At 38.9% G+C, this 17,896-nt stretch overlaps 1 protein-coding gene across 6 annotated transcripts in view; it reads right to left on the reverse strand.

Moving 5' to 3' along the window:
• Positions 1-290: 290 nt before the first annotated feature.
• The window catches only part of ERG (ETS transcription factor ERG), a 148,544-nt gene continuing 130,938 nt past the window's right edge, over positions 291-17,896 (reverse strand). For 4 of the 6 annotated variants that reach the window (XM_049835079.1, XM_049835080.1, XM_049835083.1 and 1 more), the window contains 7 exons: positions 16,481-16,684; positions 15,436-15,516; positions 13,279-13,350; positions 7,415-7,483; positions 6,989-7,045; positions 5,076-5,123; positions 291-2,258 (listed from right to left, as the gene is read on the reverse strand). In XM_049835079.1, the coding sequence (XP_049691036.1) occupies positions 1,738-2,258; positions 5,076-5,123; positions 6,989-7,045; positions 7,415-7,483; positions 13,279-13,350; positions 15,436-15,516; positions 16,481-16,684 (1,052 nt within the window). In that variant the 3' untranslated portion in view covers positions 291-1,737. The remainder of the gene's footprint in view (positions 2,259-5,075; positions 5,124-6,988; positions 7,046-7,414; positions 7,484-13,278; positions 13,351-15,435; positions 15,517-16,480; positions 16,685-17,896) is intronic. The other 2 variants (XM_049835082.1, XM_049835084.1) reach the window with 2 other exon arrangements.

Genomic DNA, 17,896 nt, shown 5'->3' on the forward strand with positions numbered 1-17,896 from the left:
GCATGGTTGCAATCTCTGGGCAAAAAGGAGCTCAGGACAGGAATGGCAAGGCACTGTTAAAGAAGGGCTGCAAGTATTTTAGCAGAACTGTCTGGAAAAGACGATACACAGCACCTGTCTACTTTGAACTTAGGCTAAGCATTGCTATTTGGTCCTACATTTTCAAGATTGCCAGATTTCACGAAACAAAAATTTAAAACAAAATGCCTAGCATATTTTAACATGGTGAGTAGGAGATCTGATAGGCGTGTCAGGCACTAAAAATGCAAATGCAAATGCAAACTACAGTGTCAATCTGAATTGCCATGCTAGGCCAAGCTTATTTTATTACATACATTCTGCATTCTAAGTACTAATATGTTCATAATGTAAACATTAAGCATACAGAGTTAAAATTCAAGGCCACAATATTTTTGATTGTCCCTTTTTTGTGTCTTTGGTTGGCCGAGATCAACTCGTAGTGTATAAATGCATAAGTTATATAATAATTATATAAAAAGGAAAAAATAACATTGACTTGTATACTTCATTCTGACAAACGCACAGCGTTCGCGACTCGATAAAGAAAAACTGGCGCCCGCCTAACAAAAATACTTAGATGATTTCTGATTTTGGCAGTCAGGGGTTGTCTCTTGCTTTAACCAATAGAAAACAAACTCCCTTAATAATGATGAGGTTCTAACTGGTAACTTTTAAATATCAAACACAATTCCAGTTTTACTTTTTTTTTTTTAAGAGATGCATACTCTGATTTCTGAATTCTTCTGCTTTTCCCTTTTTCCACTTTTTTTTATTACTATAAAATCAAGTCTGTTCCTCCTGTAATACTGGGAATGGTATGATACTGAGCAATATGTTTCACAAGTCCAAACAAGTGTTTCTTCATAGTCCCAACGCTACTAAGTTTTGAGTCTTTTCAGTCCTACTGGTAAAGAAGTTTCTTTTCTCCCATTCTCACCACCTTCGTCCTCCTCTTTCTCCTTTCTGCTTCCTCTGTCAGGTACAGGCCTCTGATCACAGTCATACACTTGCCCTTCAGCACATTCTTATTTCCAACGCTTGGCTCAGGGTTCCTGTAATACTGTCAAGGAATCTTAAAGTTTGGGTTGTCTTCACAGTTTGAGTAGCTGATAACACTCTGATGAATGGAATGCATTTGATTTCAACTAAAACAATGCTGTTATATTCCAAATCAGCTTCCACACTAAACCAGTCTCTTTTGTTGATATGTTTCTATTTTTTAAATACAGGTAGGGTCTTTTTCCTTTGTTTTCCCTTCCCCCCCCCTCTTTTGTAATGATTCATATATTGTATGTTAGGTCACTATAGACTTATCCTTATATTGCTGTAGTATAGTCCCAGTTTTGCACTAGCAAGATATCAAACTTTACACATAAGCTTATCAACTTTTTAAGACCACTAGCTTTCGTAGGTTTTCCTTACCATTTCATGCTTTTACCTACAATAGTCTATTGTTGTTTGGTCCACAGAGTCGATGCCCATATACATTACATTTTAGTATCTTAATACTTCTTGAATACCTCCTTTAAATCCCTACTACAAAGAGTCTTTTTGACATCTATTGTTTAATGTGTTTTTTCCCAGCCAAACCTTCACTTGTCTCTTAGGCACTTTTCATTCGTGTACTCCAATAGAGTTCATTGCAATTCATCAGGGACTGTATCCCAGGGAGAAGTGTCTTTGTTTGCTTTTTCTGGTGTTTCTTTTTTTCCCCACTTAGTAGTAGGTGCCAAGATGAGAAGGCATATGAGCAGCTGGCAGCCTGGTATTGGGGTAAATACCTCCAGTTGGTGAATTCCAGTATGGATTAGGGGCAGCAAAAAAGCTGGACGATGTTACGGGCAAAGCAGGGGGGTGGGGAGCTACAAAGTTCATCTTCTGAGGGTGTGCATGATAGGAGCTCATGTAGGGGAGGTCTGATGGGTATTTGTACATGGACGACTCCGGGGGGTGAGGCTGGAGAGCCTGAGCGATTCCGTGGAAATCAAATTTGTAGGCGTAGCGCTTACCATGAACCTTAGTCATAATATTTTTATCATAGTAGTAGCGAAGCGCACGGCTGAGTTTGTCATAGTTCATGTTAGGCTTGCTTTTCCGCTCGCCCCAGCGCCGAGCCACTTCGTCGGGGTCGGTCATCTTGAATTCTCCATTGGTGCCCTCCCAGGTGATGCAGTTGGAGTTGGAGCTGTCCGAGAGGAGCTCCAGCAGGAACTGCCATAGCTGTATCTGCCCACTCCCTGCAGGGGGAAATGAAATAGAAATGTCAGGACTACTGACTAATAACGTTAAGACATCAATTCTTCCAGGCTCTCACATAGGACCCTATTAGGAAATGTTGCAATGTCGGTTCCTACTTCTTACTCTTAACTAGTCCCCTTTCTCCCAGCGCTGTCTCATGAAATCCTAAAGAGCAGAGATAATGGTAATGTGTCATGTTTTCCTTCATCTAAGTGGCAGAATGCCATTACATGGAGATTTAATAGTTACCTAATGTCATTCAGTGTAGACAATTGATGGGGAAATAATACAGCGCTCATTTAGGAAACTAATCTCTAAAGTTCAGGACAAACAGCTTTCACTTGCGTAACATTTTGCTTGTTCTCACAGCATTATGTTGCAACTAAATGTTCTCTGCTATGGAATAAGCCTACACAAAATGGAGAAGTTTAGAGAAAGCTGGGCTTGTGCCAAACCATATCATCCATTTGCAGCATCTGGGGAAATGCAGAACGGAAACTTATTAGCTTGCTGTTGCACTGCATACAACCATAGGGCAAAACATTTGCAAGACCAGTGAAAAGGTCCATAGAATACATTCTTGTCATCGTTCTGTGTCAAACGAGTTAAAATGATTATTGAAGTTAAGACTTAAAACGTTGTTGTTGGTTTTTTTGCACTCCGCTGCCAATTTCATCTTAAAGAGAAAATAAATTAATCTGCTGTCAACTTTGCAGAAGTGTGTTGCCCAGAGTTATAGGAACAAAATTTGTCCATTTTAGGCAATTGAAAGTAGATTTCAAAGGGCCTTGCCACTGATATTCATGTTAAAAGCTTAGCATTTCTTAATAAAGCAGCACTGAAATGATGCAAAATACAGCTGAAGCAGCTTGCAAGGCAATCTGTTTCACAAGCACAATGTCAGCAGAATTTGCCAACCAGCTTGTATGTGCTAACTTCTAAGTACATCTCTGACCAGGAATCATTTGGGTTTCTTTTTTTTTTTTCTCCAAACCAGATATGTGGGTATAATAAACAAGCTTTTCTTTAGAAAGCTTATAGTAGCAAATTATAATATCAAGCTAGAGTAGCATCTGAAATCCATTAGCAGTTTATACTTCAGTGCAACTGAAACCCATATTCGTTTAAATTATATTTATCCAAACTGTCCTTAATGAATTTCTTCTGTTCCATTAACATGCATTAAGTAAACAAACAAACAAAAGAATCCATGGTATGAGCAAGGCATGCAAGTTTTAGTACATGAAACATAACAAGAGGATTAGCCTTTGAAAATCAATAAACAGTTCAGCACTGGACAAAACACAAATTTTTGAATAAGCAATCCAACATATGTTCTAACATAAACACTTGCCTTCCAAATGTAATACATAGTCCTATGAAAATAAACGGTTGCTGTCAATTTCCTTTTAATGAGAGAGTAATTCCACCAATTTATAAACACACAAAACATGTTAAAGCACAGGAATGATGGTGTGTAGGAATTCCATAACCAACTGTTAAAAAAGTATCCCAGTCCAGACCATGTGAGTGTCTTCCACAGTAATGAAGTCTACCAAATGGATGCTTGACACAATTGTAAAACCTGGGGTTTATGAACAAATTAAAGGGAGGTAGGCCCCCACTTCCAGTTAAGATCAGTGTCACCTGGAAACCCACCGCCTTAGGCCATTTGGAAAATCCTATTCCTAATACTTACTTAATTGCTTTCTTATGCCATGCAAAACTGTTTAGAAAGTAAGCTAATCTAGAACTGTGCTTGATGTCACTTGGGATAAAGTGAAAGGAAATGGATCAGTTTTTTTGGCAATTTCATGCCTTGAAAAGCCATACAACCATTGTAAGAAGAAACACTGTTGCTGGGGGTTGAGGAGACTTGCAATGTGGAACAAAGAACACTGTGCCCTGTGGCTGTTAAAGCAAGGGAAATAGGAAGTGGCATGTACAATGTCAATCCATTGTGGCAGATTATGATGTTGATTATGGTGGTGTATGGCCACAGTGTGTCCTGCAGACTCAGAGCAGCAACAGTGAAATCTGCACAGTTCACAATCAGTGTTATTAACTCACCAAGAAGGTTCTTTGTCTTTAGCTAAAATATGCTATAAACCCCTGTCCACAATGCACCCCATTGCTGCTTTCTTAAAGTGGAAGAACATTTTTGAAGTGTTTCACCCAATTATTCTTTGCAAACAGATTATGCTTTCCTGTTTTTTCCCTATGTATTTTTGCTGGTTTGAGTTATTCATGCCAAAATTTTGTATTTGTCAAGGTCAGTATGGCATTGTAGTGTGGATTAACAGATTCTGGGACACATATGATGCAGATCGGTAAGAGACTCATGCCCTTCTGGAGGGGTACCTGGAGGCCAGATGGGGTATCTTACAGCACTTAACAGAATCCCGATGTTTAGGCAACTGAAGTGAACTCCTATTGATATGAGGACTTCAAATACCTCTGATGAGGTATTTGACTGAATGTAACCATCTATTCTAGGATGATTTGAATAACTCTCTATGGAGAGCTATATTAACTACGTCTCCAATGAACATCATGGGAAATAAGACACCTAGTTTATATGTAGACACCTACATTAAGATACATAAGTATATGTGTCTTAATCTGTAACCTCAGTCCCACCCTTGTGTAATTTAGAAACTTAATCCTGCAACACACTGGGCATCACCAGCTGCCACTGAGACATACTGAACAGCAGTAAAATTGGTCACATCACCTTCCAGGTCTGGCCTTAAACCTGAAGTGGGGACACTAGCAGTGAAAAGAAATCCTCCTAAATCAGCAAAATCCCTTCTCACCTGGATTTGCAAGTCGGCTGCTGGTTGGTCCAAGAATCTGATATGGATCTACAAAATTGTGAAAGAAAGATTTAAAATCATATAATAATTATGTCAAATATTTTAGGTGTTATTTTTTAAGCTAGTAAGTGGCAGTGTATACTGCCTGATGGGACAGCAGGTCCAACACTGGGGAAAGCAGTTCCTTTCTCTGCATCACAATATTTGCATGTCTTGCCTTAAAACTGGGTGTGGAAGTGAACAATTGCAAGGATACACATTTGCCTTTTGTACTCTACTAGTGTGCACAAGCATATATTCAGACACATTGTAAATTTGTCCCAGAAGTATTCTGTTTCCTTTCCTGCTTAAATAAAGCACACATACGCGCACACACAGGCATCCTTTGGTACTATTGACCATTGCAGTATGTCAGGGCTCACAGGCACAGACAGGTAATGGGGCAAGAGTCCCCTCTGCAAAGGACAGCAGCCTTTCTTCTTGTAAGGCCACATTTGGGTTTTGTGCACCAGTGCTAACACTTTCTGTGCCAGAAGAGTCTCCAGAAGAGGGCTGAAAGTGCATGGCTGAACCCAGGCAATGTGGCTGGGTCGATTCTTTGTCACTGAAGTCCAGTGAGGGATGCCCTCTATTAATTTTGCAACTAAGGTTTTCAGAAGAGCCTGTGTCAGCCACACAATGTCCGTAGTATCTCAATGTTTTTCCTCAAGGGATTCCCTCTGAAAAAGAAAACTTATTTTGGCCTCAATTGAATACAGCAGGAAAAAGGGAAGGCTGTGACAGAAGTACAAAAGCCAAAGTGATGGGCTGCAAGCACAGCCCCTCGCCCTTTGCCTAATGACCCTGTCACTGGACTGCCTTGTCTCCGGACAGCTGCTCTCAAATGGCCGCCAGTTTTACAGCCAAGAAGATAATCAGGTTACATTCCTTATACATTTAAATAATCTGTGCAGCTCATACACAGCCATTAAATGGTCCTAAGGACTTACATAAATCAGCAGTATATTTCTTGAAAGATTCTCATGGTTGGAAGGCCAGATTAGATAAAACACTATTTGGGCAAAAAGCGGTATAATACTTCCCAGGCAGCATGTGTATGAGTTAATGAGATGTAGTTATGTGCACAGTCTTATTTAGCTATAACAAAAAACAGAATAATGATTTGAAATCCATGTGATAAAAACAGGCTCAGAGTCTTCTGAGCTAAGAATATCCTCCAAATCTCTTTTATTTCCTACTTCTACCCTTTTCCTGTTAACAAAAGCCATAACTAACTCAGAATCTCTGTAGTGCTTTCTAGCTACCTGTCCAAAACACAGTCGAATGCAAAATAAGGGATTAGGTCCTACCTCATGGATTAGCTGCTCTGAAAACACAAAATGTGCCCATTTTGCAAAACCACTAGTCTACAAACTCATAAACTTCTACCTTCTCCTCAGTTTCCCAACAGACTGAGAATCCTTCTAATTTTCCTGTTTAATTTCAGGAGCCAAATTCAAATAGGTTTCTGTACCCTGTAATCTATTTTCATTTCTTTGCCCCATGCCCATTTTCCAACTGCTAGCGTTTCAACTACAGTGGAGTATATGGTCTTCTGACATCCCTACCTTCCACCTTTGTACCTAAACTGTAGGTAGGCACTTTGTTTAACAGCTTTTTCACTCTGCAAGGTCATCACTGCCATTAAGCATTATTAAAAGCAATTTTGAGTGGCCGTGGGAGCCTTTGTCTCAGATCCAGCTGTAGAACAAACTCATACACATCTGGGGATTTAGTGGTCACCAGCTGGAGATCTCATTAGTGGTCTCAATTAGATGTTGCAATTTGTTTCTGGTTGCTGGGTGAGAGCTGTCCTCATCATATTCAACAAACCCCATAACACCCAGGCATAATTCAAACAAAATGACACCCACCTAACTGAGGACGCTGGTCTTCTGTTTTGGGAACTGTTGAGGATGATGGCTGAGTAGCTGAAAACAGAAAAACCCATGTAGTTATTTTTCCAGTTTGGAAGTTGGTCACCAAACCTGTGATAGATCACAGGCCTGGGACTCCTGCTGCTCACCACTCAATGATGGTCACAATAGGATTTAGCTTTATAAGACTATATATATGGTCATGGACTTGATGAAGCCTGAGTTCATGTAAGGATGTGGCTGCCCCAGTGACTCCACCCAGTATTGCCTACACATAGCTAACAGGCTTTCCAGCCAAGGCACAGGTAAGAATCCTCCAGAGCTAAATGTTGAGGTAGCACCTATCAGTTCACTTCAGAGTCTATGGAGGTTGCACCAGATGTGCATTAGGCCCACAGGTTAGACATATGCAAATGCTTTTACCTTTTGACTGAGGACTGGGGTGGGTGTGACTCGTCCATGCTGATCTCCTGGCTTGCTCATAAGGCAGATCTGCAAAGGAAAAATACACTGATTCATGCAGATATGACATAAAGTGTTTACGTCCACAAGGGGCACATTTCTAAGGGACTCACTGGCTTGGAAAAAATTACTGAAATAAGAAGGATACTCCTTGTTAACACCTTTATCGTCTTCATTGTCTCTAAAAGTAATAGTACCACATTGCCCTCTGCATTTCTCTTTAGAGGTGCTTATTCTTGTTAGATGTCCAAACTGCACTGAAATAGCTGGTACAAATACGCCATAGAGTCCATCATTTCCAAAGGCTCAGAGTACTCCCTTTGGTCCTCCTCCTCAGCCCAGAACACTAAGGGATGACACACACTGCACATCATGGACAATTTATGCTAGAGTCTTGCAGGAGAAGTCCCCCAAGAGGTCAGAGCTCAGATTAAGCATAAAGTGTGTACCACTCCCTCCCAATCTCAGCATGTAACAGTATTTTCTTTTAAGAAGGTAGGCTTTAGTTGATTTAATGTGCCATTCTCTGCTAGTCTGTTGCTGTCATCCTTTGAGATTAATCAAACCTTATAGGCTGAGTTTGAGAGCTCCCTCTTCTGCCACCTGGTCATAGGCAGAAATCTGTGAGACAATAGTCTTGGTTTTGTCTGTTGGAGATTCCTCTAAACCACTGTTGTATGCTGACATTTGCACTAGCTCTCATTGCCATCACGCACGTTATTATGATCTCCCTGTGATATTATTCCTCATGCTTGCAAACACTCTCTTCCTCAGATGCATGCTCTGGTCTCACTTTCCAAGTTCAGAATCCAACCTTTTGGGATAATTGATTGCTGCACTTTGCCAATCTCACTTGTTTCTCTTCTACTAGTAATTTCAAATTATTAATAATTTTTCCACATCCCAGGATCCTCACAGATCTTTAGAAACATTAACATGTGAAAACAGTGAACATGCTTAAATGTTAAAGATATATATGTATACATGTTATATCTCTTCCAAAAAGTAGATAGCTTTTTTCCTGCTTTATCTATTTAAATATTCCTTTCTGCTTCTTGGGACAAGCTCCTTAACTTTATGTATATAATTTTCATTCGCCTTTTCTTTCATTTAGTCATTACTTCTATTTCATTTAAATGCTTTAGCATATAAAAATAAAGAAACTAAAACATAAAAGCTTTTTTCATAAAGTATAGGTAGAAAATTCAAATGTTTGGTTTACCCTTTGAAATCTTTTGCAGTTGCCTGTGCTTTTCTATGGCTGGCTTTAACACATTAGCTAAAATTGCTGTCAAAATCAGACACTTATCTTGCCCACGATCTCAGGAACATAGCAGTACCCACCTGGGTGAACTAAGTTGATGAGGATGATTTAATTCTTAACAGTGCTTGTGCTTTATTTTAAAAATGATATTTGGAAATGAAACCATTTAGGAATTAAAGAAACAGTCACAGATTGTCTCTGTGCAAAACAGATGTATCTCTGCCAATTTCCAAGCACTATGAGCAGAAGTATCGAATGGAAATAAAGTGTAATGTGAAATTCACAACCAAATTGCCTGTAATTTATTTAGTCTGTTTGGCTTGAGGAGCAGACTGGCACTACCAGCACTGTCATCTCACAGAATCTTACACTTCAAAACCTTTGATTTTGCTGAGATATGCAATTTATCTTTGTATTGTATTTGAATAACTTGTGATCTTCTATCCCTGATTTCCTGAGAACTATTCCACAATCTTGTCCTTCAGAAACTCGGAGAAAATAACGTGAATTGTACAAGTGCTCATCTCTGAGCAGAAAACTGGTGTGCAGGTGTATCTGTAACATGCAGATGTCCTAACTAGGTTGAGATCAACACTATTAACTGTTGTAGTTAGAAACACCTCATGGCCTGACAACTTTATCATCTGGCAAAAAAAAATCAGAAGGACTCTGGTCATGTTTCCAGGGGGTTCTGAGTTCTGTCTGTACAGAGGGGGGACAGGGCTCAGCCATGGGCTGCTTGCATGTATCTTGTCCAGTCCTGTCTTGCCTGGCCAGTTCTCTACCTTCATGGCAGCCTTGCCAGGGAGATTCTGGTGACATAAGGAACCTAATTTTTCCCCAGTTCTTCCATTCCCTGCCCAGAAAGACTACAGACAAATAGGGGAGAAAGATCACATAGAAGGTATGTGTTTGTCATTAGGCTGTGCAACTCCTCCCACAATCTCATCTCTCCTTGCCTCGCCTCTCCTCGCCTCTCCTCTCCCCTCCTTTGCCTCTCTCTCCGATTTGTGTGTCTCCAAATTATTAGACACCTGTACACTGAGGGCTGTGTGATGCTGTGTGCTTGTACTCAGTGAGACTTGCAACCTTGAAATATATTTGGTACAAATTTAGTACTGTGAGAAAACTGGTTTGCCTTTTAACTCAACACATCGTAAGATGGTTTTCCGACAACACCCTCTCCATTAAAAGAAAAATCCGGTTATCAGCCTTTCTTGAAATAGCACAAAATTCCAACTTCATTCTTAGTTCAGTATTGTGCCTTGATAAACATGTTGCTATCCTAGATAAGCAAATCTGTTCTTATTCATGAGATATTAGTACAGCATGTCCTTATCTTGGACAGATCTTTGATGGGAATGCTCCTGTTTGATGAGACATGTAGACAAACCCCTATTAGGTCTTTCTGAGCTCCTGATAGCTTCATTGTATTACTTTCAGCTTGCTGAAACCTCATGTTCTGTTGTAAAGGTGACTGAAGAAATACGCCTTTGTCATTGCAGGTCATTACAAGCCCTGCACATTTCCTATTTTCTATTGTAGTGCCTTAACAATGGCAATGCTTAATTACTTTCTCCAAAATTGCACCCCAGGATTTGGCTAATTCCCATTTAACATTATTTATACCACCCACCCCCACCCCCCATTTTTGACCTTTTTCATGTCATCAAGTCATTGTCCCCAGGGTCTGCTATTGCTCTCACATGAAGGACACTTTGTTATGGAAAAGCTTCTTTGCCATCTAGTTGAAATGTGACATTTAACTAAAAGGAGTACCACAGAATAAGTCAACAAAATGTTTCTTGAGAGAAAACTGAATTTGTGAAAAAAAAAAATCTTTTTTCTTTCCAAATGAAAATTCTGATTTTAAAGATGTTTGTCAACTTTGGATTGTAAAAGATAAAATAAAATAATACTTTCAAAATCACATGACAGCTTGTTGTAGGAAATGTTTAGTTAGGATACATGGGTTTACACAGAAGAATAAAGACACCCTATATCCAAAATACAACTCCCACAAGTAGTTGTGTAAACACAGGAAGATGTTGACATAAAGCATTTAGTTTCGTAAGTGTCATTGTAAATGTGATTTAGATAAAATGCTGAAATGAGGAGTCCACTATGTCTGATATGTGTTTTTTTAGAACCTTCTACTTCAGAGAAAACTAGTATTTTATCTTTCCATCACAAGTCAGGATAAAACAAATAATGAAATCATAGAATTTCTCATGGGATAAAAAAATCCAGTTTTTGTTCAAGTCCACTGGAAACATACCCATAAAATAGTATTCTTTCACAGCAGACTCATTCTAGCCTTTGCCTGAAATCCTCTCAATTGGCATGGTTATTTCCTGCAGGACACCCAGGTCCCTCTGGTCTTATGTTACATGTTCATTTTCATTGGAAACTACTAAGAGTTTGGGGCATTCAGTTTTACATTGCATAGCTGGTAATTTTTTCCATAGCGATGCTTTGTCTTCTCATCCATATCCATGTCCACATTCCTCCAAGCCATTCAAAGCTCCTGGGTGCTACAATAACCTGTGATCACAAGGGCCACAGTCTACTTTAACGTTTCATGAAAATGTCTAAATTTTTTTTGAATATCCTTTCTTCTAATACTGAGACTAAGCAGGTACTCTGTGACACTCTTTATTTTGATAATTATATCATGTTTCCTCATCCCCAAACTCTGAGTTGAACAATTTGAAATTTTCATATCTTTCAACATGCTCAAAAGATTTTCCATATACCCATGACTTGCTCTAAGCACCTTCTAATTCTGCAAATAGCCCCTTTGATAAGGGATGATTCACACAGCTTTCTGTACAAGGCTACACTGCTGATTTATTTAATGGTATAGTCAGATTTCCCATATGCACCTCCACTGTGTTTCTTCATTTTTTTACTTTTTTTTTCACTTTGGCCAGCAACCGGAGCAGTGGCTTTCACTGTGCCATAAATAAAGATGCCTATGTCAAGTTCTTCTTTCATGAGTGAAGAGGGTTAATTTGAAATCAGTAAGATATGCAAGCAACTTGTGTCTTATACTGTAATCAACTTGTATTTTCAGCTGTTAACATATTGCCAGTTCTTTTCTCTCTAATAAGACTTCTGGGTGCCTATGCAGGAATCCTTTAGAGAAATCTCTGGTTTTAAGTAATGACAAAATCATGCCATCTCTAAGTTTTATACCAAATTTTACTGTGTCCTTTTTCAAATTATTAATAATTATAGATGATTGCAGAGAATGCTAAAGCACCCGTGACTTAAGATGTCCATTATTTAGTCTTGGTAACAGGTTAATTAGCCAGTTCTTGATCTGTTTCTTATGATATGCTGATTTAACTTTTATTGTAAATAGTTGTGGGGCACTTCGGTAAATGCCTTATGAAAGCCAAATGCCCAATATATGCATTGGATCAGTGGTTTCCTTTTTATTCACTATTGTAGACAAATAGATCTAGCAGAAGAGTTTGTTCTCCTAGAAACTTTGATCACATAATGGCCTCGTAGCTGTTTCCCTATCTATCTATTTTGATTATCAGTTAAGACATCTACAGACATGCATATATACATGTATACAAGTGTATATAAAATCATTACTTGTATATACTGTCCTGGATTATACCCTAAAGCATTGGTAAAAGATAGATAAGATATTTGCTGTCTAAAAACCCCCTCTGTTTTTAATGAGAGAACGTATCTTTCCACAAGAACTCAGTCAATTCAAGTGTATGTCCCTTCAGAACACTTGGATGCATGCCTCTGGCTCACTAATGAATTTCCTTTAAATTTAGTATTTTACTGCAGCTCCTCTTGATGTCTCACAGTACTCTGCACTTATTACTGGGAAAGCAAATGTCCAGATTAGGCATTTTTCCAGCATCTTTAGTGGTGAAGGGTGATACAAACAAAATGTTTAGCTTCATAGCAATGTCCTCATCTTCTTTAATTATTCCTTTTAGCCTTTCACAAGCCAGCACACTCACAATACTTTCACAGGCTTCAAACTTTTGAGCAGTAACAATTTCCTTATGTTTTGATTTTACTTATTTAGTCTCTTAAACTCACAATCAGATGTTGTGGGGTTTGTTTGCCTCAAACATAAATAAAAAGTTGATAGCAGGAGAAACAAGCATCCTGCATTTTTAGAGTACTTTTCCCGAATAGCATTATAAAAGAGGGTATTCTTGCCTTATTTTACAGACAGATAGCTTAAGTACATTGAAAAGTGACTGGGCTGGAACAATGCAATAGAACCAATGAATAAAGCTCAGGTCTTCTGATTCTCTGGTGCTTTAAACAGTAGATAGCATTGCTTCAAAGTCAGAGATATGTGGAAGAAACAGACTTACTAAACTGCTCTATTTAATCATCTCACTCTACACGATACACACACACACATATATATAAAATATATGTATATAATATGTGTGTGTATTCAAAATATAGCCTCATATTTATGAAAAGAGAGTTGAAGAAGAAAAAGAGTGAGATACTTCAAGAGATGAAATTAGTAAGATCACAGCATACAAAAGATGGTCATTGTTCATACCTGGCCTGGTTGTAATTCTTTGTGTTGCTTCTGGATAAACTGATGTATTTGGAAAAATAAAAGTGGCACCTCCTAAAGAGAAAGAAGAAGACATAACACCTAAAGATTCATTTTTACAGTCCCTAAGTCCACTACTATTTTCCCTCTTGTAGTGTGTCTGAATGAAGACTACAAGTAACTAATTTCTATCTTGGGACTGTTACATATAAAAGTTAATTCCGATAGCCTTTGCACCTGTGTAAATCCATTCAAATTACTGGATAAAATCTGCGCAAAATCCATGTTAAAGCACAAGACAGTCAAGTTCAGGAAATCCCTTCTACCTTCACCACAATTACCTCCACCTGGGCAGGTCGTTTCATATCTTCTGAAATAAAACTTCTTTGCCTTCTCTTCGTTAGTCCATACACTTCCCAAACAGGTTCATAATTTCAACTGAGACTGTAGGCCTGGTCTAAAGCCTATTGGTGTCTGTGGGAATCTTCTCACAGACTTTGGTTGGCTTTGGGTCAGACCCTGAGAAACCTCATTCTCTTCACAGAGTGAAAAAATTAAAAATATTGAGCTTGATACAGAAAATGGTATCTCACTTATCTCAGGCATTGAAATTGCTCTAACTACATCAACAGACTTCAATGACCATCTCTAGGAATATGAAAAGGGTCATAAGGATTTCTGCAGTTACTGCTGACTTCAATAAGAATTTGTTTCTAACTCTTTTGGGTCCTTTGAAAATCCCACTCCAAAGTTCTTCTGCCAACAGAACAACTAATTTTCCTTATGCTGATGACCAGCACGATATTATTCACACTCCCAATGACAGAAATGCAGACAATCTCATTTTGGTGAAATGAATTTCAAAATATCATTGTCAGTGCACACATATAGAAAAAGATAACACATAGAACTGCTGAACAACGCTTGGATAACTGTATGTGGAAACTGCTTGGAAAATTAAGAGTCTGGAAAGCCAGAAATGGAAAAGACCATCGAGTCCATCTATTTTTAAAAAGGGCTCAAGGCTTATTCCAAACCCCATCAAAGTCAATGGAAAAAATTTTGTTGCTTTTGGTGGGGTTTGCAGTAGGCCTACAGCCCACAATAGGACTTTATGTCAAGTGGCAAACATCTAGTCTCAGGGAGAGATCTTCTAATCTGTCAATTTTGCTAGGAAACTCACTGTTATTTACCACAGTGAAAAACTACATGAAATATGAGAGAGGCATCACTATCCAAGGTTTTCTTTTTTTTTTTTTTTTCCATTGCATTATCCTTTGTATTATCTTTTTCATTTCTCATAAAGACTTGTTATTTCTGGTCACTGTAGGTAACTAATACCCTCAGGCATGATCATGCAATATTCCAAACATCTTCAATCAGTACGTATGCCATACTATGTGTACAATTCCATGCCATCCTCTGTTGCACAATTGCTGGAGCAAGATAAAATTTATTCTGAATTATTTTCACAAATATTTTAAGTCACATCCTGAAGGACAGACACTTTTGAGGCATGTATTGTATCATTCTCCTACCTACACTCAATACTGTTCTGGGCCAAATTAAGAGAAGGGTGAATATTAACAAAAAGTATTTTACATTCAGATCAGACTTAGTGCAGATTACAACATCAAACTTAGCGGAGTTTCCAGCTCAAGTCCCATATAGCTGACAAATGAGGTGAGGTACCTGCCTAAATAGCATTTTATTGAATTATATGATATATACTGGATGGGAGGGGACACAGTCCCCATTCACCAGAGCCCACAGCACTTAGGCAAGCGCTGAAGCACTTAGGAGCTCCACCAACGTTCTAGGGATCCCTGGAGTAGATCTGACAGTACAATGAGACAGAATGAGAAAAAAAGTCCTCAGAGACAAAGGCCCCAAGCCTGCAGCTTATCATGTGTCAGGGACCCCATTGTCTTGTAGGACAAAAGAAATTACCAGCAAGGAGACCATTTTCGCACCATCTGGCCCTGCGTGATCTCACCTTTTTTCTGTGTGTCTGTGCATAAAACTCACACACACAGCAAGGAGAGGATACGCTTGTCTCCCTCCTGATTTACCATTTCCATTTTTAGCAAGCAACCCATAAAAAGGAATCCTGTGCTTTTCGAAGATGACCTATAGCAATGGGAGCAGTGCCAGCATTACCTGTGTTTCTAGCATGCATTAACCGTGGAGAGTTTTGTAAGGCCTTATCAACATCATCTGAAGTCAAATGTGGAAGAGGAGCTACAAAACAAAACAAAAAGCAACACCAAAATGAAAAAAAATTGTGAATTATCTTTTTAAACCATATTTTCCCCTGACAGGATTGTTTGAACGTGAATCTACCAACAGTCAGTTTCAGTCTGCAGTTTGGAGGGAGGCATGTGCGCTACAGCTTAAACTAGGGCATTCATTTATTCAGCATTATGAATGCATAATATTTCTGACTGATTATTGACAGTGTGCGTGTGGAGAAGACTACACCGCACTGGTGTTGCAATGCTTGTTGCTTTTTTCTTTAAAAACTACGTTTACCTTAACTTCTTTAAACTGAAGCAAACCTGCAAAATTTCCTCAAGCTTAGATGAAAGCCCTCAAGCCAGGAATTCACTAGTCCCTTCTTTCCCTTTGAAATGCTAGCCATGCACTACAAGTAATTTGCATTTGGACTTTAGGGACTGTTCCTTTTTTCCATGAATTTATAGAACTTTTATGCAGTTCAGTGAAATCTTCATGATTCTATTCAGAATAGAGCAAACTGCTGTCAGTCCTTACAATCATGCCTGGAATTCACTTTATGAATCGATGTTTGCACTCTCGTTTAGCATTCTCATCATTAAAATGGAAAGAAATGAGTATGTGACCAGAAAAAACATTAGCACTGAATCCCATATGATTTTCTTCCTATAGTATGCTGATGAATATGCTGGGTTTCAATTTAGTTTTTTTTCTGAGATGGACATGTAGAAATATTCCCTAACTCTTGTCTTTGATGAACATGAGTGAAAGCCAACTGAAATTAATGGGAATCTTCCCATCAAACTGAAAAGGCTTTGGATCAGGCTCCCTGCTATGTTCTTAGGAACAGCAACATTTGCAACAGACATTTGAAAACCCAGCTGAGTATATCCACATCATTAAATCTAAGACTGATATCAACCACAGATTTGATTGTAGCCACAACCATAATGACAGAAAACTAGCTTACTCTCTCTGAGGTAGTGTAGGTGTGACAGGAGGATATCTGCATTGTAGCTTGGGGTGAGTCTCTGGAAGTCATCTTTGGTCATTTTACACAGCTCTTTCCCATCAATGTTCTGGAACAACAAGATGTCTACGTCCGGGAGACCATACTCCTTCACCGCCCATTCCAGCCACTGGCGTACGTGGTCTGTGCTCCATAACGTAGGATCTGGTGGTATCACAAAGCACAAAATTAGGCAGAGAGGGGAGAGTGTTGATGTGCTGGACCAGTACAAAAGAGACATACACCACAGTCAAACTGCGTGAGACCTTAATCCCCTGTTTACTGACTGCTGGAGATACATGAGGAATTAATTTGGCCTGTTGAGTGCAAAGGAGAATAACTGCCTGTGAAAAACTATCAGGGAAGAGCTGTGAGCTCTGATTATTAACAACAAACCCTCTGCTGTTGAAGTCCTTCTCCCATTTAGTTCTTTTGTCTTGTAATTTTTATGCATTATTATCCACAGATTAACATAGGCTCCTGCCCTCAATCAGAGAATACTCTTTAAGAAGAGTATTTAAGAGAGCCCACTAACAGCACTACGACTTATATCTGAACAATTTTCAAAGCTCTCTGTTGAATTTGTAACTTTATTCAAGTGAAATTTCCACTCAAGTCAGAAGTACTGTTTCTTGGGCATAGGCTCAGTAAGCATTCAGAGATTTCAGTAGTTATTTCATAAACTAGTGGGTCATATGAAAATATTCTGCACTTTCTTTCCTAGACTGCTGTGCTGTACCTGTGTACATTGCTACACCTGCGTAGATTTTTACTTACTACATGAAGTATTGGCAAAACCATCTGGGGAAAAAAAAAGAACTAGTCTAGATCGTCAGCAAAACATAAGGCTAAATACCTTGTGTTTCTGAATGAATCCTTGATTTTAAATTAAACTTCTTTTTTTAGCTCTAAACTACTCCTTTTCTATTTCTCTTCCATTCCACTTTTCCCTATTCTTGAGTTACAGTAAGCACCCATCAACATGAAGGTCCCTAAGGACCTGCAGTGCACATCCCCATAATGGAAGACAGCTCCTACCACAAAGAATGTATACTTTTTGCAGAGAAATGATTAAAGCCAAGGGGAAACAAACTCCTTGAGAGTTTGTGCCTTCCAACCTAAATGACTCTGTGATTCTGTGATATCCTGAAGACTAAGAATGGAGCACACAGAGGTCAAATGGCTGTAATCCATCACATGAAAGTCTGTAGAAGGGCTGAGACTCGAATGACAGCCTAAATAGCTTTTCTGTGGCTTAACTTCAGTGCCATTCCCTCTCTTTTGATTGTTGTTCAGGCTGGTCTGAAAGAGGTGGGGTCCTCTTTCCATAGGCTAGGAACTAGTCAGAGTCTGTCATGCTGTTGCTCACTCCCAATC

Source organism: Accipiter gentilis, chromosome 32, assembly GCF_929443795.1.
Source record: "Accipiter gentilis chromosome 32, bAccGen1.1, whole genome shotgun sequence".
Lineage (NCBI taxonomy): Eukaryota > Metazoa > Chordata > Aves > Accipitriformes > Accipitridae > Astur > Astur gentilis.